This window comes from Falco punctatus (genome assembly GCF_963210335.1).
Source record: "Falco punctatus genome assembly, chromosome: 6".
NCBI classification, from domain to species: Eukaryota; Metazoa; Chordata; class Aves; order Falconiformes; family Falconidae; genus Falco; species Falco punctatus.
This window is the reverse complement of record NC_137585.1, coordinates 58,446,296-58,470,567: the sequence shown is the minus strand read 5'-3', so window position 1 is coordinate 58,470,567 and position 24,272 is coordinate 58,446,296. Positions and strand designations below refer to the sequence as shown.

Below are 24,272 nucleotides of genomic sequence, written 5' to 3'. Positions count from 1 at the left end.
ACATTTGCATTCAACTCAGTATTATTAAACACTCATAATGTGTTTAGTTTGAGATAAGAAGATGGAAGAAATATAAAATAAATTGTAATATGGGTTTATTGTCAAGTTTTCTTATTGATACAAAAGTTTCTGTATACATAAAGACTCAATTTTCCACTGTTAGTGAACATAGGGCCAGTAATAAATTTAAAAACAAAATGAAAAGAAAAATAAAATGGAAGTATGTGTATATGTGACAGAAGAGGACAACTACCAAACTGCTTTCAGCCAAAACGTTATTTACATGAACACAGAACTCGGCATTACTCTGCTGTTGTTCTGTAATAAATCATTTTCTACAGTTATTAACATGTTTAGTCTACATATCAACAACACACACACAAACATACAAAATATAATCATACAGAAGATAGGGAAGTTGTTCATTGCTACTAACTTTCTCTTCTATCCCCATTTTGAGTCTTCCCAGTTTCAGGGTTGCAGTGATGTGTCTTACATATCTCCATATTATTTGGACTCTAGTTACAATGAAAGTTGCTATTGTCTATATGCACAACAAAAAATCATTTTCAGTTTCGAAAAGGAATGCATGGTTTCTGATATTAATATCAAATATCTGAACACCTTTAATACCTGATGACATAGCTCATGTACAATGACCATCGTGACATCCAGTAGGTATGATATAGAAGAAATGCTTGGATCTAGCAGTATCCTTTGCTCCACAAAAACACTCAGTCCCCAGTTCTCCATAGCAGCGTACGGATGCTTAGGCACAGCTAACAGATCTAGAAATAGAAAAAATACATTAACTCCTTGTGGGAGCTACTATGCTGAAGAGCTGTTTGAAGTAAGGCCATAAATGATCGCAAAAAGCATTTTAAATAACATATATGTAAAAAACAAAACTTAATTTCAGCTCTCTTGTAATGTTATTTAGGAAACATTCATAAAATATTCATTTTTTTATCTTATGCCACTACCTATTCACACACGATTACCATGTTATTGCTGTAACACAGTACTTAATATTTCTAATTGTAGTTTTCTATACAGAATCTAGCTTATTTTTAATACTTTGTTGATTTACTTCTGGGTTTGATACTGCTTCTCATTGTTTACTGTACAATAACAATGCAGTAAAACAGACTTTTACCACAAGTATTTTTTATCTTTTCATTAAAGTGACTCTTTTATGAACATCTTGCACATCAGACCATAAGGACTGACATTAAGGGTAGCACTGAAGAAATACTGTTTCATAACAACCAGAAAGATGGTGAATGGTTCAGAATCACCAGTTCTTACAAAACAAGGTATCCTTCAGTGTGCACTAGTGCTAGCATGCGTCCTCTGAGAACAGAACTGCTGACAGTCACCTCTCAGCCCTGCAGGCTGGAACAACGGTGCTCTACACAACGTCAGGGGTGTTTCGTTTTATATTCAGCGAGTGACAAAGTATTAGGAAGAAGATGGGAAGGTCCTTCATCAGGTAAAAAAAAAAAAAAAAAAAAAAAGCAGTGGAATGAGGTTGAACAAGACAATATTACAATGTCTACCCATGTGTTAGAAAAATCTTACTGCAGAAGATTGAGAAGAAACTAAAATTGGCTATTTTATATTGACTGGAAAGAAATTTAAAATTACAGTAAATTGACACAGGCAATAAACCAAAACACAACCTGGCAAAACCATCTGAAAGAGCCCAGAAACAGCATGTATGCGTACCAGAAGCCCAGTATAACCTGTGTACAAATCAGCCAGAATTTTGGAAGCTACACTGTCACATCAGCATGGTGCTCCCTCCAGTCAAACTAATTAGCCTGGCTTCTTAATTAATTAGCCTGGCTGCCACACTCCTCTCATTTGGCTGTATTACTTCTGGTTCCAAAGGTAGTTCATTCACAGTTAACACAAGTATCTCTCAGTGGTACTGCACTGGGTGGGATGAAAGGTCTCTGGGTTGACTTCCTAACCTGAAGAAAAAATTCTGACCTGCTTATTCTAAATAACACTCTAAATTATATCACAGCACTGACACATCTCCCAGGTTTGTCAATCTTGGCTTGCCGATACATGTGGTGGAATTGGCTTGGAGAACAACCTGACAGCAGGAGCTTTACTTCAGGATTCACAGGAAGTTGCCACTGAAATACCAGGAATGGAAAAATTGGGTATTTTCCAGCACTCCCAAAAAGGGCCTGCTCCAAGAAGCAGAAAAATATCAGCCTTCTAGTGGAAGCACAGAGAGAGTCTAGCAACTACTTCCAAACAAAAGCAAACTGAAAATATCCAAATTGCAAACAGAGACATACTACAAATGGTAAAGAATAAATATTTTATATAAAAGCAGACACTAGAACAAGAGCCCAATTAAAGAAAATACAGTAAAAATCTGAAACATGGTGTTCAAGGTTAGACATGCTAGTAACTTCAAAATAACTTGCTGTACTTATTTTTTAGAATAACTGCAATTTTTTATAAATCACATGCAAAATGAAAAACTTCTGTCTGCTATACAAAGAAGGAGTAAGGACAGAAAAAAAAAAAAAAAGACACAAAGGCTACTGGGTGAAATCACTGAAATTAATAGCAAATCTTCTTTAACATTAAACAGGCTCTCTCCCATTCCCAACTCTGTAAAGAAAGCCGTAACTCCTCCTACAGTGATGAAACGTTCCTCCAAAAGGCATCTTCAGAAGAATGCAGAAATACCCTCTTCTTACTTACACTAACTAAATTTTCAGCAACTCCCCTCAAATAGGCAAGGCAACACTGAAATCCAACTAGTGTGAAAGTAAAACCAGTTCCCTACTTTTAACTGGTCCTTTTGTTTCCTTTCTCTCCTTTGGGTTCATTTGTGGCTTTTGGTCTTTCTTCCCAGTCATAAAAGACAGATTTTTGTCAATGTCAGCCAGTTATAAACTGGAACAACTCTGTGGAACTGCGAAACTAGGGTGAGGTCCTATAGTAAACACCTTTACAGGCTAATTATAGACTGTCTTTGGCTATTTGTGTCATTGGTATTGGTGCTGGTTTAGACCGATACTTTATAGCACTGACATACCAATAAAACCTTCCAATCTGATGGACGGCTAACTGCCTTGCAGGTAGACAACTGCAGAGGGATATTCTAAATCACTCTAATCCAACACAGCCCTGTTGCTCTGCAAGGCTGGAAACTCCTCTCATGCATCAGCTAACGCTTAAAGGGCTTTTCTGAACAGACAAAACAAAACGTCATAGATAACCCTGGTGGTTTCCAGAATGCTAATCCTTGCAGGTGACATGAGCATGCCAATAGCTCCGAACGAATCAAGAAGCATACTACAACATAGGGACACACTCCCACCTTTTCCTATTGCACAGTCTGATGCACTGCACTTTAATACCAAAGAAGAGACTTTCTTAATCTCCAGTGACTGACAGAACAGACTCTGAACATATTCATTATCACAAAATGAGAAATCTTTTGCTTCTCATTGTCTCTGTCTAAACTCGGAATGACCACTTCCTGGTGTTAATTTAGAAATTAAATTCTTCAGCAGTTGGTCTTGATTGCTCCACTATCTTTAAATAAAATTCCAAACATGCCTAGTTTTGTGGTAAAAGACACAATGATCTATATCTTTCTCCAGGGAGTCATAAATGTTTGATATCAGAGGGACAATGTTTGATGTTCAAGTCTCAACATGAGAATTTATATTTCCTCACTTTTATCATGCCATTAGAGCACTGAGGAAAGTATCCTGTGCTCCTGGAGGTGACATCTGTTAAGGTTTTAGTGTAATTTTTAAGGAGCAAAGTACAAAAGGAGGGGTGATGATGCACATTTTGATAGAAATACCATTCACACATATTACTGTTCAAAGTGTTCTGCACCAACTGCAAAACATGAACTACTGAATATATAACAGCTTGTGTGCATGCTGCATCCAGTTACTTTGCACACTATTTAATTAAATTCTTTGTAAAGCACTTGTGAATGTTTGATTATGTGGATATTGCTGGGGAAATAGAAATGCATGTTATTGCTTGCAGAGAATAATATCCTCATATATCATAAAACTGTTACTTGAGATTTCCTGATACAGCAGTGCAGAGAGTTCTGTGTACTGCTGGAATAATAGAGGGTTTCCACCTCTTGGCCTTCACAGAGACTAAATTCATGACCAAGAAGTAAAAACTATACAGCTAAAATAAAATTGCCAGAAAAGCCATCAGGACAAAAACGTGTTGGAACTTCACACTAACTTACTACACTGGTACAATTACTCGAACACAAGCAGAATATTTGGACGGTTTTTAAATCTATTTCTGTACGAATCTCATGAAAAACATTTCAAGTTACAAAACCTGTACATAGCTCAACAGCTTATTTCCAAACATTTAATTAAGACATCACAATTATGTGAGCTTACATCAAAATATAATTGTCTGACATTATTTAGCAAGTATCATCATAGCGCATAATAGAAGTCAGCAATTTAACACCTAAGCTGGTCACAAAGCAAATCAACATTTGATGTTTTTTTAACTTTATCCCACCTTTATCCCACAGAACTTGGTATCTGTTCAATTCAAACAAATGATTTTTTTTTCTTTCCCCCCCCACTCAGTTACGGTATTTTCTAGGCACCCTTAAAAACCACTGAATTCCCTAAACCATGCAACTGGGAACATCACTCTTGTGTTAAGAGAGGGGTCAGAACTGAATAGGATCAAACACAAAACAAGATACAACTCTCCCATGCAGAGTATCCTGAATCTGGGGGTCCTCCCTCCCTTTATCATCCTACTCTTTCACAAATATCTAAGCACCTTTTCTACCACTGTGATTCCACTGGTATAACAGACACACATCCTTACTATACATGTAAATATGACTGTATGGATAAACACAGAAAGACAGATGGACATCCGCATGCATTAACACATTTACTAGCATTTACTAATACTACGTACTGCAGTTTTATTTGGTTTAGCTGCTGGTTAAAATGCAACCGAGGGCTAGATCCTGCAGAACATATGGCTATTAAATTTCTAATGCTCAAGATGAAAGATAAAAAGCACCGACTGGGGGGGGGGGGGGGGGGGGGGGGGGGCGGGGGCTGGGGAAGAGTACCTACCTAAATGTGTAAACAATTTCTGCAAATTTTCTGTTATCATACATGATAAGTCACCCAAATAAATCTGCATCCTGACACACTGCAACTTGTGAATGAGAACACACAGTGAGAAACAAGAATTTTCTATCAAGCATTTTAGACACACATTTTCCTTAATAAAATGAGGAGGCACACAGCGATAAACTGTTCACTCCATTGTCCCTTAAAATCCCTGGTTTCATTATAAAAGTGGCACTACGAAAATAATTTGAATTTACCTGTGTGCTTCTGACAATATTATTTACATTCATTTCTTCACAGAGGGTTTCTTCAAGGTTTCAGATGTAGATTTTTGCTACCAGGTATTTCACTTTTTTGACAATTTCAATAAATTAAGAGAAAGCGTGGACTAACATCAGTTTATTTTAGTCTTGACAAATGAAAACCCAAAGTATGGGTTTGCTCTTTCCTAATGCTGTACAATGCAATGAATAGCTTTATTAAATCTCTTTAAAGGTCGTGTGCAATTTCCTAAATGAATGTTGTTGTACAAAAAAAAGAACTATTTACTAAAAGGGTTTATATTTCTGCCACTCAAATTCCTTAATCAAAGCCATTTCTTTTACTAAGTAGAAGGTGCTTTTCAGTAACAGAATACCATTTAATGATTTATGCAGATTTCAAGGAACAAAGCAACTACAAAAAGTGACAGCTCTGGTTCAAAACCATTAATCAAACAGTAGTTACTATAAAAAAAAAAAAATATCTGTATTTTCTGCTAACATATTTATAAGAAATACCTAAACTGGCTACTGAAAAACTTTCTTTTCTGCACTGTGTGCTTAGTATGTGGCAGAGAAGTTTATGCTGGAAACCAAGTTTTCCTTGTATATATTTCATCCCCTTAAAGAATTATTTGGGAAGGAAAAAAAAACCCAAAACCCAAGCATCCCAGGACCTGCTGAAAGCTCTCTGAAGCCAACAGAGAGGTCCCCAACTGACTGCAACAGCAGAACGAAACACAACTAATAGATTTGAATGCTCACTTTGAAACGCCTGATTTTCAGAAAATACTGAGTGCACGTTTCCTGAAAATTAAACTATTTCACTATCTCACTTTTGGCACTTAGGACTTAGCTACTATAAATTAGCTGTCTTTTAGCTATTATTTTTATTTAAACTTAATAGTATGTATTTAAGCTTAATAGTATTCTTCTGTCTTCTCTCACTAGATGCAAAGTATTCAAATACACAAAAGTCACAAAAACCTGGATGACAGCCCCATGGGAAATCTTCAGCTAGCAGTTCTGTTTATCCAAACGGTTATTCTGGCACACATCAGTTGTTATCTCTGGGACTACACCACCAATACCCTTCTGTGAGCATGACACTTACTAACCCACACGGACGTTATCCTGCAGAGTTAATGCAAAGGTCTAAAACTGTTTGCCATTATTTCAGTCAAATCAAATGGCTTGTTGCAGACCCTGAGGAGAAATCACTGACACACAGCAGTTTATTGCTGGGGTTTTTATTGCTTCTTATTGCTGTACAAAGTATTACTTAACATTAACTGACATAAACAATGGATGGATTTCCAGAGTGTTTGATACAAATAGCAGATGTTTAATGCAATGTGAATACTAAAGAATCCAAAAGGGAAGAAAAAAAAAAATGTGGGAGAGAAAGCTGGGGAGCATAAGGGGGGAGAACAAGCAGTAATATAGAAAGAAAAATTTTGCAATTTTTTCAAGCAACTGAGCCTTGACAGTGGGTGATGGCTAGTTTTCAGTTTAATAAAATAAAATAGAAACCAGTTGATTTTATTTGACATGCATATTATGAAATTGCTTTCAATTTTCATAACCCAAATCTACAGATCACTGCTTTGTTATTTCAAAGTATATCAAATGATTCAATGTTAAAATGAAAAATGAATGCAATCGCCCATTGAGGCTAGATTATATATCACCTGGGTTGTATCAGTCTCTACATGAACAATGCCTTCCTTTTAAGTAATACCTGGTCAGATCATTAGTAATTGCTGTACAGTAACAAACAAGGCAGGGGGAAAAAAAAATCTTTCACAAGGTTTCTTTAGAAATATAAACCTTTTTTCCCATCTAATGTGGGTATTCTAGACTCAGACATACATTAGAACATAGAGTTACACACTTAGTCAGCATAACATAGTTAGAACAAGCCAGCAGAGAGTGAAATTCAGGTTTCTGTTACTCTAAGCTACAGGGGTAGTACTGTATGTGCATCCCTTACAGTATATACACAACACATGAACAGAGAAAATATATCCCAACTCTCAACACCGAAAGATCTGGAGAGAAGAAAAAACAAGAAAGACTTTTGTTGCCTTCATAAATACTGTCTCCAATATATATAAGAGCATTGACATGATGGAAAATTGCCAACAGCCATTTTCCTACCACCACAGTTAATAGAGCATGAGGATTCTACAGCTGAAAACAACACACCACTGATTACCAAGCACTTCCAGTATGAATACTGCTGCAAAGAAAACGATCAAGTGCCACTGCCATACTCCTTCCCTTCACTGCAAAGCTGAGGTGCAGGTATACAGAAAGCTCCAGAAATCAATACTACTTAAGGATTATAATGAGGTAAATAATTCTTTTCATCTGGTATACAGAACACTGATTTGCATCACAGTAATAAAGATATGAATGTTTCCATTAGCACAACACTCCATATACCCAGATTTACCTCTTTTATGTTTGCTTTAAAGTGAGATCGTATTCACAGGCGACGGGCACAGTTAAGCAGAAGAAGTAGAAATAGTAATTTTGGGAAAACAGGCAGGTATTTCACATTACCATTGTCTCAAAAATATGTATCACAGTGTTCCAGTTGGAGATAAAATTACAATATAACTAGTCATATGTGCTCCATCTGAAGTCAATGTTTTTGTGCAGACTGTATCTATTTATCTTCTCCTCTTGTCCAGAGCAAGATGAAAGAAATACAGATGCACTGTCCTGGATAGCTCCTGAGATACTGTTTTTATGTCTTGCTGTTTATACTAAGCCCTAAAATAAATTTTATATCACATTCTTATGCAAATTCTTTAAATAATATTACATCAGGATAATTTTTTACTATCTTAATAGTAAAAATAGTAATCTATTCATTATTTTATACACCAAGAACCAGTATCTTTCTGTGACTCAATACAAAAAAAACCCCACAATCCTGAATTCTAGAGAAACACGGATAACAGAGGACTCACTCCGTTCTCATGCAACCCTATGCTTTCTCCTCCCCACTCATGCCCAAGGATGTAACCCCTAAGTCTTGTCACAGAGTCCGTACTGACCCTTACACAAGGCTCACAGGAACACCCCAATGGATCAGTGGGACCAAAAAGTTAAAGCTGAACTTCTTAGTCCATTTAGACATCCCGGAGAGATTTAACCAAGAGAATTTACACCTTCATTCTGTTCCAGGTCAGCACGGGCACAGGCTGCCAGCAATGTGCTGTACAGTTACCCATCACAGGTTAAAAACCACAGTTAAAAAGCAGGCTTGCAAGATTGTGACGGAAAAAAGTTATCCTTCCCTACACAGTTACCCCAAATCTCCCACAATAAGATGCAGCACCAGGGCCTGAACTTCTAAGGAAGCTTTGCTTTCCTGGCACAGGAAAGCTGAGCTACAGATTCTACTCAGCCCACGTCCTGGTACGCAGAGACAAGCAGTAGTATGTCTCTGAATAAAGAGTCTTTTTTAAGCATCTTGGGCCAAGAGTTACTCCTAAACCCCACATGCTTATCAGCAGGGGGTGGGGGGGGTGGGGGAAGGAATTAAAATAAACAAACAGGATGGAAAAGTAGAGCAGTTGAAACCTCCACCAGAGCCGAAAATCTCTAAGCATGGAAAACAATGGGAAAAGATGGAAATGGTGCTTCATTCTGCATCTGGAAGCAATAGGTACTAGTAAAAAGAAAGAAAAGAATTAGAAAGTAGCCTTATTCCTGACAGTTGTGGTTTCAGACATATTTGAAGGGTTTACTAGTTTCAATTAACTCGGAGAGTGGAACCCAAATGTGAAAGTGTGATACAGAAATGGAAGAATACTGCAAACCGTGTAAAAACAAAGCTCTAGAAAGAAATGCTTTTAATCTGAAATTACAAAATAAAAGTGACACACTAAAGAAAGGCGGGTGACTGACACAAACTGAACTGTACTATTGAAGTTTGGCAAGGAGCTAACAAGAGCTGAGAACAGAAGAGGCTGTGACAGACCTGGGACAAGTACCTCAACAACAGACTACTGGGAGACACAGAAAGAAGGAAAAGCAGAGCCTGACAAACAACAGGAGTCATCCCGTCCAGAACAAAGTTTATAGAGATCAGTCAGATCTCTGACACAGTGAGTAAGATTGATAATCCAATATCCCACCAGAAAAGAAACCTGACAGAAAATCATGCAGAGCTCTGAGAACACGCAGAGCTGCACACACGATGACAGCCTGGACAAGTGACAGTCCTCTTCACTGTTGTGGAAGAAATACTGGAAAAGTGATGGATTAAATCTCTTCCCTCCGCTGATGGAGTGACTATACTTGACAAGGGGGCTGATGACAGCAACACCAACTCCTATTAGTATTTCCTGGGTACCTTTACAATACACAAATGCCCTAGGGTATGGTACTGCTCCCCTGTTGTATGAAATACGCTTTGTTTGTTCCCTTAAATCACATTTAAGCCAAATTAAGGTCAAAAATCAGAAACATATTTTATCAGTAACTTTCAAAACAGACACGTTGTAACAAATGCTTATGAAATTTACCACCAAATAGACAAAATCTATGCTTAACGTATTTACACTGATCCATACTCACATCCATATTCAGCTGCCACTGACAAGCAGGCAATCACAACTCCAGTCCTTGTGCACACCTTGTTTCATGTTTTCCTTATCATCAAAAAATTAATCAGAAGTTCTGGTCTGAGAATACATCTGCAAGAGATGAACTTCCCACAGAACACTTTCAGGTGCACTCCTCCACTCCCTCTTAGATCTTCATATTCCTGCATGTCCCTTGGTTAAACTACAACAGCCTTTTACCAATCTCACCCTTGAAATGTTCCTGCGATCTAAACAGACTTGATCTTTCATCCTGACTCATTTTGTTTCCCCCATCTTCAAGACACGGTCTGTCCATTTTTCTTAATAGTGCTTGTTCACTTCCTTAGATATGCAAATATCTGTTTGTTGGACTAGAAATTATCTTCCATACTAAACTGGCTGGTAAGCAGCTTCTTACTTCAATGACTTCAATGAGGGGATAAAAACATTTTCCCCTCCCTTTGGTAATTCATTTGCATTTTTCAATGTCTAACGTGACCTCCACTGGAGCTTACATTACCTGCATTATACAAAGACCTAAATAGAATAAAATGTATGCAGCTCATTACTGACTGCTAACTGAGACCAGTAATGCTAACACACCAGTAATGAACCACTTTGGGATAGCAGAGGGCTTGCAGTGACTGATCGATCCCCATTGCAGCCTCACCGCTCTTGAAGTCAGAGAGCAGAGTAAGACAACTGCAGGATATAACAAATAAGGAAACATAAAGAAGGTACGTCCTCCCTTGCTTTTGCACAAGGCAAAACTCATGCAAAATTGGAACTTTTTTTTTTAATTGCCTACAAGGGGAGATGTTTTGAGAGACCATGGATGTCAAATATTTCTGGTTTAGATGAATACACAAAACTCTAGCAGATGCCATTTGAAAAGGTTATGCATTCATCTTGCGATGGCACAGGCAGAGTATCCAGTTTTACACAGTAGCACTTGATAAGGGAAAAAAACAGGAAGGGAGAGTGGCAAGAGGCTTTGGTCATCTTTGAAAAAAATTTTAAAAATGCCAAAAACTTAAAAAAAGGCATAAAGGGCATACAACAGAAGTACTGTACTTGATCTCGGGTTTTCTTAGAAAAAAGTTGTCTCCCCTTTTTTCCAGAAGATGCAACTGAGATTTTTTTTGTCTGTGCTACAAATGTATGAATCCTAATTCAAATCTTTGTAGTTTCAGCAAATGAGACAAATGCTCTGGATTAATGGACTGATAGTCAGGGAACAAAATCCAGAGCTATGCTGTCTATACCAACAACAAAAAGGTTGTTATCAGAGAAAATATGGCCTGAGACTGCCAGAGAACTGAAGCCTTTCAGAAAGTAATCAACGCTTTTAGGATAGAATAGCCGAGGCAACATATTGCTGTGACTCCAGACACTTATTTACTGAGGACAAAGAGGCACACTTTCTACAGTTCCCTAAAAGAATGAAGAAATAAGAAATTTGGTAATCAAAAAACCTAAGCAATCAATCCCAAGACACCACAATGAATTAACTATCTCCACACCGGCAAAATACCAGTATTTTATAGTAAAGTTATTAATTTGAGCAGATCAGAGATTAACAGCACACTTTTCCTAAACTTGGTTCATGCGTATGGTTAAAAAATTGCTAAGTGATTGGTGAATTTATGTCATCTGAATACCCCTGTTACGTTATTATTGAAGAAAAACCAGACAGTGAGAATTTTAGTTGTAAGTGGTTCTGCTTCCCAGACAAAATTATTATAAGTAGGACTCAGGCTAAGTCCATGTTCTGGTCAGAAAAGGAAGACCCAGGCACACCTGTGCAGACAGGCCATCCTGAATTTTACATGATGCACATACCAGATACTTCTACATTTAAACCTATAGGCAAGATACTGCTTCTGAGGCATTTTTGGTGAATGAATGCTGGAGGCTATGTGCCTCCCAGCTGAAAGCTACGGATACAGCCAAGGTCTCTGTTCTTCACTCTTACCCTATGCTCCTTATCAACCTCATTTTACCAGGGCTAAGACCTTATCCACAGGAACTCTACCCCATGCTAGAGACCTCACTGCAAGCTGTCGCTGTAGTCTGTGAGCACGCTCCTTCTCTCATGACCTCTCTCTTCTACCACAGTCCCCCAGCCCCCATTCCCATTTGGGGAACTGACTCCAGGCGCATGAAGACAGTATTGCTCAGCTCATGACAAAGAAACAGGCTTGGAGGGAGGTCAAGCCAGGCAGGATAAAAAAGACCCAGGTGCAAGACTATTAGAACAAATAAAGCAATAGCATCAACATCTATATCTATAGGGTATGAATTAAGCCAGTTTCTTCAGTCAGTGTCTTTTGACTTCTGAACTAATAAAACTCACCCCCTCAAATTTAGTTCTTCAACATAAATTGAAAAACGGGAGTCAGTTTTTCTGGTATTTCAACACTGTGTTGAACGAGCCACGAAACTAAACAGAATAAATCAACGTAAATAAAACTTTATTCTTCTAATAGCACAAGAAGCTAAAACTACCCAAAACTGATGCAACACTTCAACATTCTTTTTTCATGGGGTTTAGAAAACTACCTTTCCAAATCTAGAAGTGTGTCATTTTTCAAGAGTTCAGCAGAACAGGAAACTATTTGAATATTACCTCAAATTTAAATTTGCACAAAAGAACACAGATCAGTCAGACCACCAAAAATCCACTACAACTGACAACCTGAGTTCAAAAGAGAATATTTCATGCTTAAAATCTAATTTAAACTTTGAAAAATCTGCTTTAAATTACATTTTAAATGACAGAATTTTGTAAATTTTTACTAATACACTCGCTATAAAGTGTCTTTCTGTCAGTGTGCATGTTTTACTCAGAACGCTACTCTGGAGTAAACATGGAACTCTTCATGTCCAAATGAAGTCATATTTTTCTGCACTCAACAACCATAAGAACTGCAGACAAACAAAGAGGCTACTGCTACCTCTTCTGTGCGTATTCTGTGTTTTGCAAATTTCAGGTTGATGACCAAAGAGCCAAGTAGGTAGCTTCAAACACCAGCAAAGCACTAGCTTGTGCTAAAAAAAAAAATTACTAGATTACTTCCAAAGAAAAGGAGATTAACTGCTAATGGAACAGAAAGGTCCTGCCTCAGAGTACCAAAAAATGCAGTGGAAAAAGTTGAAAAGTGTTGCCGGAAAGCTTGAGACACACAGTTGAAATAGCTGAGAAACACTGACAAACTGAGAAACAAGTCAATGACATGAAAAATCTGAGACAGCCAGTAAAAGCCTAGAGGCTGAGGAAATATTGCTAAAGGGACTATAAATACAAACAGAAGAAACATTTGAGGGGATGAAGAAAAGAGGGAACAACTGAATGTAGAAAGAGAATACAGGTTTAATCTTGAGTACACAATTTAATTACACCTATTTGAATACACCTTGCAAGGGCACATTTGTAATTTCTCAGATGCCTTCCAATAAGGTTTTGCATATCTTCAGTGCATAGAACAAAAGAAAACAAAAAAAAAAAAAAGCTGTGGAAAAGCCCACCTTCTCCACTGCTCAAGTATAGAGTTGAAGGTTCATGACATTGAAATAACTCACTTCAACAACTGTCTGGTGGTTAACTAGAGATGTCAACACTTTAGATGTTCATGCACTCTGTCTTTCTGGAGAACTTTACATGGCCAGAAGGGCTGCAGAAAAGTTCTCAGGAACTCTGGAAATTAATAAAACCTTGGGAGAACTGGAGCTTGACGATTACTGAAGGAACAGCTTTACATGTTGGAGTCATATTTGAAAGCAAGCTATAGTTTTTATGGCAGTGACAAAGAGAATTCAATGACCACATGAGCACCAAAGATGCTGAAGGAAAAAACAGCAGTTAAATAAGCTGAAATAGCAAAAGAAGCCTTAAAAAGTAATCTGAGTAAAGTTAACGTAAAGTCGACAGAAATTCAGTACGACCAATTGCACCTACCAGGTAACAGAAGCTGAGAACTTTCCTGATCATCCCTTTTATTGGCAATAAGAGAGCACAACAGATGTAGCCCATTCTTTTCCTAAAAAAGCACTATTTGTCCAAGTACAATCTTGTCTGTGTTCGACGTTATACTGTGGCATTACAAAGTCATGGAGATAAATGTCTGCTCTAAGTACTATTAGCCCACTGAATACATAAACTTTTCCAATTATACAGAAATCAAAATGGTTTCCCTGAGTAGAATTTCATTCCCTGCATCATAGATTTAAACATTAAAGTTATATTAAAGATATATTAAAGAACCATAACAAAGTTAGGTTCACAATCCTCGTCTAAACTTGATAACCTATGAATAATTTACAATAAAATAATATAGTTTTCATTTTAAAGTGTTTCTATTAAGATTATTTTTCTCATTTAGAATCATAATTTTTCCATATCATCTTGCTTCATTATTATTTACAGAAAAAACAATTTCTGATCATTCCACTTAAAAGAAAAATAATCCAATTAAAGACTTTGTTGCATCAGTAATGGTGGACGAAGACCATGAAAGAGCATACAGGATTTTCTTTCCAGAAAATACAAGAGTAATTTGCACAAATTAAGTATTGCAATGTCTATTAGAACCAAGAGAATAACCTGCTAGATCTTCAAAATAATAAAAGGTATAAAAGAACAACTGGTATGGGATCTGGACCTAACAGTCCTTGAACATAGAAAATTTTTTTGCCTCCTATCAACACAGTTCAGACTACACAGATAATTCAGTATGCACCAGAGAATTGTTCTTAAAAATCTTAATAATAATGGCAGTGGGCCATTGCAGTCCTGTAGTGAACTTAGTAAACCAGCACCCCAAATCATCAAATCATCTGCACTGAAAGTATGCAAGATTCACACTGAAGCCTACAAACCAAGTTCTCCTTTATGCTGAAGACATCACCTTCTTCCAAAAGACAGACTATAAAAGAACCTTAATTAAACAGTATTTTCATGTGATTCCTGGCTCCTTTTCAGTGCTGGAACAATGTGTAAATAGTGTTGGTTCAAATGTAAATCAGATTCAAAAGGACTAAGGACTTGCTTAAAGCAAATGATTAAGTACGTGGAAGATCAAAGCCTAGCACTTCACTGACATCTAAGAATGCAAATGAGAGATGCAGAAGAGGATGAAGAAAAACAAAGGAGAACAGGGGAGATTCTTGGTGCAAGCATTAATAATCTACTGGTTTACATTGAACAATAACAACTGTATCAATGCAGGAACCCTGTCCTTATCTCATGGCTTTACTTGATGAAAGACACATTATAGTATTTCTGTAAGAGGACAGTTTATTTTGGTTTTTCATGCTATTATTTTGATACTCACTCAAGAAGATATTTTACTCTTAAAGCCAATTTTGTTCTCTCTCATTTAGCAAACACTTCCACCCCACACCTCACACCCCCACCTGCATTTCAAGTAGAGCTAAAACAAGCAAGGCTGGTTTTGTTTAATACCTTCAAAGGTGCTGAACCTCCTCTGGCTATCTGGAATAAAAATCCACAGATGTGACTAGCTGTTTACGGATATTCCAATCCCAATCTCTTCTTCTTCAAAGCTTTAATAACTGTTTAAAAGTAGTACAGTACATCCTTCTTCAAAGATGACAGGAAAGGTACTGCACTTTGCATTACTATAGGTGATCTCAGTACATTCCTTGCTGTCTACTCCGCCTGGGAGATCAGCTTGCAGATCTTACAGCAATGACCAAACACAGTCATTCACAGAGACGAACTACTAAGGGCTTCAAGAATACCAGCTACCCTGCCAGCAAGAAAAAATGACATACTTATTTATCAAAAGGCGCTTTTGTCTCTTGCCACAGCTATATGCTATGCAAGGAAGTGCTATTTAATTTACAATTGAATATTCAGTGTTGTAGCAACAACACAAATTTCAGTGAATGGAGGAATATGCATGACAGAGTGCTGAAGAACAAGATTATAACCTGCCTTTTCAAACTTCTGCACTTGAAGTAACCAATGGAAAACTCCAGAAGCATCAGACAAAAGATGAATAGTCCCAGCCATTACTTTAAGATCCAGAACACATTCATCCATTTGTCATTTAATATCCTAGATATCTTCTTCCACAGACATTCTCTCATATAAGTTATTTTACATAATAAACTTATGGATTACCTTCATCTGAAAACAAATGTCCAAACACAATGAATGAATTGTATGCAATCTATAATACACAGAAATGCACGGATTACAGAAATACATTCTAGCAACCAATGAAGAAAGGCAAAAACCCCTCACGATAACAGAAGTTATCACAGAATTTTGCCACTTAGTTTATACAGTAGAAGTCCTCTGACAGTGGCAAAGGCTGTCATTCCTAGAGATTCCTCTTGAAGTGTTTTTTCAGTCAGAGAAATGTCTTGATCTGTATCAGGATGCAATCTGATCGCAATAATCCTGCTGAAATCAGAGTTAAGAGAGCATGCCCCCAGGCACGTGAAACCCTGTAATGACCTCTTCACTTGGCCTACCAAAAATCCAAACTTCTACAGACCTTCTGGCCTCCCCATAACTCTCATTTGTCAATTCCAGCAGATCTGTTCCAGGTCATGTTATTTGTTAACTCCTCTCCTCTTCTACTACTTTAAGATGCTTCCCTCTTGATCAAAACCCTTTATTCCCTTTTTGCCTATAACAGACTACTGCATTTCACATGCTTAGGTGTATTTGCAACTTACCATGTTTGGATGCTGGAAGGGACTAAAGAGAAAACTGAAGAACTGAACCTTGTGCAACTCCATGCGAAAGAAAAGTATTGGTGTCATCAATCCCCAAAAATCCTTTGTGTGTAGGTAGTCATCGACCCAAAGGCATCACCTATGTAACAGTGTTATCAAGCCTTTATTAGGCAGCATCATCAACTGCATCATTTTGCCACCCTGTTAATGTATCACATTGACATGCCAGGAACCCTTCCTTAAGTCACACTGGCACAGGTCAATAGTATTTTTTCGAATCTAGTCTATGTAATGACCTATGATCAGCTTACCAGGCTCATATGGGAAATTGTTTAACACATTTCCAGGTACAATGAAGATTTAGACCTCTTGGTCCCTCCTGCTTTCTTTGCAACTTTTGAGGCTTTTACCTTTTGTACTCAAGATTTTAAGTATGCTACAAGCAGCTAGGAAGTATTTTGTGGTTTCTTCTGAACTAAAGGACTATTAAGTAGCCATCTGCAATTGAAGGTGACTAGATAAGTTTCTTCGATTGGTTTCTTGCAGGTCTGATAATTTTCTATCCCTCCCTCTTCCTCCAGCACAGGATATCAGAAAACTACAGATATATTATAACTGTGATCAGATTTCAGTTGAATGTTACACACTGATATTGACATAAAACTTAATTACCTGCCACTTCCTAGACTTCATACTCTTTTGAGATCTACTTTTTTTTTCAGTGGGCTATTGAATTTGCAGGAGTCTGTGTGTTATTTTGGTTGAAGCACAACCACCGATTGTTCCTTCCTTGCAATACAGTGTGTCTAGAAGGGTGGTCCTGCTATAATGCGCTTTTTCTTGACTCAAGTCAAGGTCCTGTATAGGTACACGAGCAAAGCTAGTGCTGCTGAAGTAGAAGAGGGATCAGGAAAAACACTAAGCACATACTTGAAGCAGCACTTGCCTGAACAGTTCCAGGGTACATTGTCTTCCCTTGGCAGCGAAGCCACCTGATGCAGAGCTGTGTCTGCCAGCCCACATAGGAAGTATGTTGAAGATGACTGAATGGCTCACCCAAATATGCTGAAGTGGCAGGCGCTGCCACCTCACTGTAATTTTGCATCAATAAATCAACAGTTAAAAGGCACATAATACGAGGTGATTTGAAGTGGCTGTCATTAATTATGTTCTATCTTTTGCTTAGTAGCCACCACAACAGAGTCTCCAATAAAGCTAATCCCAATTACAGTTTGACAAGCTTCCCAAATCATGCTTATGATTTATTTTTAGCATGACAGTTTGGGAAACTACAAGACCTGTTAATTTCTTTTTTATTTCACAAGTATATCAAGCACGGGTACGATCAGAGATAAACACACACAGAAAAAGTGCCAATTGAACCCCCAGGAGCCAGCAAAGCCAGTGTCAGAAGACACCAGTGTATCCAGAAAATATTAAAAATTAAATTTGTAGTAACCACAGTAGCAGTTTTGCAAACTGGTAAAAAGCTGGCAATGTCCTTCTGATCTCTTATTAAAGTGATCAAAAATTCTCTTCTATACTTCACTTGACACTCTGTAAAAACATATTTTCTGTTATCTGTCCTAAACCAATCTCCTACCACTTTCAATGAGCGCCACATGTAGCAGTGTCCCTTGCAGGATTTGATGAACTGTAGTTGATCATCATTCATTACGTTTTATTTTTCCCTTTAATAAACTCTCTGTGAAGAATCCCCACAACAACATAATTTGTACTCGCAGAATCAAACCAGTTTTGGATAAAACCAGGGGAGACTAGGAAAAAGGGAGAAAGATTGTTACAAGTAATTTTTAATTTTAAATTCAATCTCTCAGAATAATTCTTATCTGAGTCATTTAAATGTTGCAAAATACATTTTTCTTCATTGCTACCCTCCTTTTCTCCTGAAAACAAGGGAATAAGAAGAGACATTGTCATGATTGAAACCCCAGCTAGCAACTAAGCACCATGCAGCACTCACTCCAGCCTGACACTTCCCAGCAGGATGGGGAGGAGAATCGGGAAAAAGGTAAAACTCATGGGCTGAGAGAAGAGCAATTTAATTATTAAAATAAATTAAGATGTAACAATAATAACAGCAACAACAACTGTAATGAAAGGAGAGAGAGAGGGAGAAAGAAATAAAATTAAAAAAAAAACAACCAACCAAACAAAAAAAAAAAAAAAACAAAACAAAACAAAAAAAACCAAACCATGATGCACAATACAGTTGCTCAGCACCTGCTGACCAATGCCGAACCAGTCCCCGGGCATTGGTTGGCAGCCCCCAGCCAATTCCCCCCAGTTTATATATTCATTCTATAGTGTGTAATGGCAGTGTTGTGGCTGTGTCCCCTCCCAAATTCTTGTGCCCCCTCCCAATATCTTGTGCCCCTCCAGCCCCCTCCCTGGCAGGGCCCAAGAAACTGAAAAGTCCCTGATTTAGTATAAACATTAGTTAGCAGACTTAGCAACAACTAAAAACATCCGTGTGTTATTAACCTTATTCTCATACTAAATCCAAAACACAGCTTTGTACGAGCTACTAAGAAGAAAATTAACTCTATCCCAGCCAAAACCAGGACAGATGTTACTGGTTTTGTCCAGTTCAGGACAAAAAATTTTCAGGATGAAATACTACAACAGAGGAAAGAAATCAGACTTCACTGCTGAAAGGTACCGCCAAATCTAGAGAGCTGTGTTTATGTAACATAGCTTTATAAACTCTTAATAGCACACCAACTAGCTTTCTAAACTCCTGTGAGCAGGACAGGAACCTTCATTCCTGCAAAAATGGCAGTCAGAATTAAATAAAACCTTTTAATTCAGGTGTTACAAGACCTTTACAATCACACTTCATAATCACAAGTAGGCAGCTAATGAAGGAATTGTCACATCACCTGTATTCTCTGGTCACCCATACCTGACACTGTTCCTGGGAAAGGCAGAATCCTTGATTTGGCTCAGAGCTGAGATGACTGCTGTTCTGCTCTCAGCTTTGATAGAAAATGGGTTAATTATTAAAAAAAACCCAAAATATTCTCTCTGCCTTCAGTTTGAAGTGTACACACACCAGCCTTTTCTATACATTTTTGCCTTTAGTTGACATTAGTCCTAGTATGCCGTGTGCTGGAAAAGTTACATAGTGCTGGCTGCATAACTCTGACGCTAAAACTGATTTTTGGGAGGTATCAGCCTCAAAAACACTAATGCTCTCACTGCCTTACAAGGAGACTGCAAGAAACTTGCAGAACTGGGCTTCTTTTCTCAGTAATCAGCTCCCACCACTTCAAAGGCTCTGAGTGTCACTCCCTGCTCTGTTTCCATCGATCCTCGGCCCCTACGTGGGACATTGCAAATAATGCCAATTATAGGGGCCTCAGACTCTGGCAGTGTTTGCAGAGGAGCCTCTGCTTGAGCTCACTCTCGGCACAAGGAGACTGGCACACCTCATGATCCACAGTGAAGCAACAGACGGGAAGGAGGGGAGAGGAAACAGAATCAAAGCTGTTCCACGCTGTTTGCGCAGAGGTTGCTAAAACAGGCACTGACAGCAAGTAGCCATAGGGAACTGAGGATAGCTTAAGTCCTAATTTCTCAGCAGGTGCAAAGCATGGAGATAGCATTTTAAAAAATCCCCTAGGAAACCCTCCATTTTTCCCCCTCTTCCTTCCTCTTTCTTTTTTCTTAAACAGTTTCATCCCCTAACAAATGAAATTGCCTGTGCCTTTCAACTTACAGCAACAACCTGGAGGCAATTCATGAGTACTTTGTCAACAATGCTAATGTGTAACCCAAAGAAAAAAGACTTCCATCTATAGGTTGTTTTAAAAAAAAAAAAAAAAAAAAAAAAGTTGTTTTCTCTGCAAAACAGGCCTACAAAGAGCAAACTGATGTAATCAGGTCCCTAGGGCCTGTGAGAACGTAAAGAGTTCTGCTTCTGTTCCAGCACTGCAGATCTTTCTTTGGCTCTGTTTCCCTCTCCTACACATACACATTTCTACTGTATTTCACTTTACGCTTGGCATGTATCTCACAGAAACCACCAAGAATCATTCTGTATGTTCCAGTGTGCAGATGTTCCCTTAACACACACATTACCAACCACATGGCAGACATTCCCTCTATCACTGAGGGACACTTCTCCCAAAGCATTGAATCAAAACCTATTCAATGCCATTTAAGGGGAGATGCAGCTTTCTCTATGCCCTTGAACGTGAGAGCTGGGTACTTAATAGATAAGGTACTCCAGTACCCCATTTTTAAGGGCCATTACAAACAATAGTGTGTATTATTGATGTTAGCTACTTGTCTTTAAATCAGCCTTAAATCAAGTTAAAGTGAAACAAAATACTCGTTTTCTAAATCCAAACATCTGTTTGCACAATTAAAAAAAATAGTATAAAGATGATATGAAGAAAGAAGCAGACATACATCTACTTTGCACTTCAACCAGCTTTAGAAGTTTCTCCCACACTGCATGATTTAAGTAGTAAGCCATAAGTTTTTCTGGCTGAGGACCATGATTTTCATGTGCCCTATATTTTCAGGTAGCCTTCACCCTCCACCAGAAAAGAGCCCAAATTAAAAGATGCATTCTTTCTCCTATAACCCAGATCTACCATTAGAATTCTTCACATTTCAGCCTCTTCTCTCACTTCCCCATCTTCTGCTAGAAAACCTCTCATTTGCGTACTTCAATCCAGGCAGGAAGAAATCTAGTATCTCCACCTATCTTCTTGCCATGTACTCCTTTGGGATGCTAATGTGGAAGGTGACACCCAAACAGTGTTAGCTGCCCAGACTGACAAAGACTGAACTCTCAACAAGTGATTTCCTAGAAGGCCTAAGACTCCTTTCACTGGAGCCTGAACTATTCCATACTCACAGCCTGACTGACTTAAATATGTTAATCTCTCTTATTTTATAGAGAGGTACACAGAGGATGTGTGTGACCCACACAAAAGGCAACACTCTCTTTACTGAGAGCAGCTATGGTGGTAACAAGTCTCTTTGGGATGATAATAAATTTGGGATGAACTGATCTTAATCCGGTCTGGATGGGTACATTGATACCCTAATGAATATCATAAACTGTCTTTCCACCCAGAATTAGAAAATGCAATCCCTCATCTGCTCCAGTGACCATGTAACTCTTGCATCTTGCTTTACCCAAATGCTTCAGTGAGCAGCACCACTGGGAAGAGCAGCTGTAAAAAAAAAACAGCACAAGCTTCTCCCTTTTTTCACTTGTTAGCCTTCCTCTCCCTTCTGCCCTTCCATCCCTGTCAATCAGTAGCTGTATTATGTGCTGAAGCAAGAGGGTTTACATCTCATACAAAGTCTCAGATAATCTACTGTAAATGAATGCTTTTATTCATCCAACTCTTCCCAATACCCACAAGGTTCTGGCCTTGAGGAGAGCTGGAAGCACCAGGTTTCACAAATTAATCTGCCTCCCCAGATACAACATGGATTTTCTAAGACTCAGCTCTGGGAAAGAACTGCCTGTAGTAAACCTGCCCATGGCCCCTATCAAAACATGAAGAAGAAAGAAACTGAGTGGATCTGTGATACGGAACTGACTGAAAAGGTGAAATAATACAGTACCTAGAGAATACACACTTAAATCAGCATTCCAGTATCCAACAAAATGGAAACAATATGGCTGATGCAGTCACTGTTAGTCCTAGACCTGAGCTGGGATATCTAATTTAAAGTGTCAAAAATAGGATACCTGGATTTTTTTCTTTAATGCTTTTTAAGTAGCTAGCAGCCCTAGGAGGAAATAGGTTACCATGTCATGCCTGAAATGTCAGACTTTCCTCTCGATTACCAACAGCCCCTTTTCCTCTGACTTGTTTCTTTTTTCAGCCTAAGGTATGGCCCTAAGCCAAAAGGTTTTACTCCAGACCAATGTACTGCCACAAGAAGCCCAGGATCAGTCTTTCCTACTTGCACAATTTCCTTCCTGCCCACTCCTTACAGACCAGTGATGGCTAATGAGTCCAAGTTGTAAACAGCTATTTGTTCATAGACAGCTCTCATTCCTTTACCAAGTCAGGATACATTTGCTATGGAAGAAAAAACAAAAAAGTATATGCAATGTTTTATATGGTACGCTTTAAAATTAATGGTTCAATTTTCTTCCAAAAATTAGTGCAAAATTAAACATTCAAGGCCACAATGAACTCTGAGAAACTAGACATGAAACATCTTATTGGTCACTCCAACTAGAATTCAGACTTCACAAGATTCACTTCTGTCAAAAAATTCTGAATCCACAACATTTTCTGGTAGGAATATCAGAAGCAGATGGCTCTAGACATATCTAAACTGGAGTTTGATGAGTTGCTGATATAGCTTGCAGTCAAACACAGAAACACCACTGGGTGCAATGACCCACAAGGTCCCTCCTTTCTAGGCTGTGCCCCAGCCTACGTGATGCACTCTCTCAACCCGGCCCTAACAAACCCTACATTTTCTCCTCTTCAGGGTGGTCCCACAGCAAGTCAGTTTCTACCACTGTGAAAATAAGTCTTTATTTATAGCAGGTATACAAGTTACCTTTCTGGGGCTGTTGCTTAACAGCATTTTAGAAGAAAACTCAATTTGGGGAAAGAAAAAACAACAAATAATTCACGGCACTCAAGAGATACACAGGTATTTCTGTCTGCTTGTGCTTGTTTCTTGGTCATTTATTTGAAGGATGCCACTGTCACATGTGCCAAGACAAGTTAACTGAAGACATTCTTGACCCTTTTGGAAATCTGGCACCAAAAAGACAGGTCTGCATGCTTCCTTTAGCTTTGATTCTCAAGAGTCTGATACATAAGTCAACCAGCATACATAAACCACGTGTATGCTGTAGAAACACAAATGGAAAGCAGACAGAAATATTGCTAAAAAATGTTTCCACCACTTGACATTTCCCACAATTAACATGGAGAAAAAACACTGTCCCACATCCTTGAAAAAGATTTTGGGATGTTTATGCAAGGACTGAAGATATGAGATTAGTAGCTAAAGTCAAGTCTACTCTTCTCTTTTTCAATTCCTTTATTTGGTGTCTTCTAAAAGGACACCACACTGAAAGAAGCATGCTCCTTGGTGTTCAGAGTCTATTGATAGCTGGAAGGAAGCACTTGCTCGTTCACCATTTCCCTAGATAACACCACCTTTGACCAAAAAATCTACTCCTAGAAATACCAATCCACTGCTGAGTGGGATAACTTAACAACAGCAGCAGCGATGTACACATGACATTGGCTTTGTCTCCCACCGTTCAAGGAACACAAGCGGTTACCCAGCAATCATGCTGCTGTAGAGTAATGTCATTCTCGTCCCTATTTCCTGAGAGCAATCTACAAGCAAAATGTGCAGGTGGTGCTGCAAAAGACAGGGTAGTGATGATGATCTATCTAAAACCAAGGGAAACCTTGCTGACAGTCTCCAACAGAAACCTAGGCACAAAATTCAGCTCCCTTCCCTTGAACCAGTGAGAAGACTCTTGCCTGTTTGGCACGCAACAACTTGGCAGCAGCACCCAATCAGCAAAAGGTCTT

General features: G+C 38.3%; 1 protein-coding gene across 5 annotated transcripts in view; it reads right to left on the bottom strand.

Annotated features, from left to right (window-relative positions):
* The window catches only part of TRHDE (thyrotropin releasing hormone degrading enzyme), a 232,749-nt gene that overhangs the window by 150,788 nt on the left and 57,689 nt on the right, over positions 1-24,272 (bottom strand). For all 5 annotated transcript variants that reach the window (XR_013929169.1, XR_013929170.1, XM_080393835.1 and 2 more), the window contains exon 4: positions 634-788. Coding sequence is in view for 3 of the 5 variants with exons in the window: in XM_080393835.1 (XP_080249961.1) it covers positions 634-788 (155 nt within the window). In the remaining 2 variants the exon portion in view is untranslated. The remainder of the gene's footprint in view (positions 1-633; positions 789-24,272) is intronic.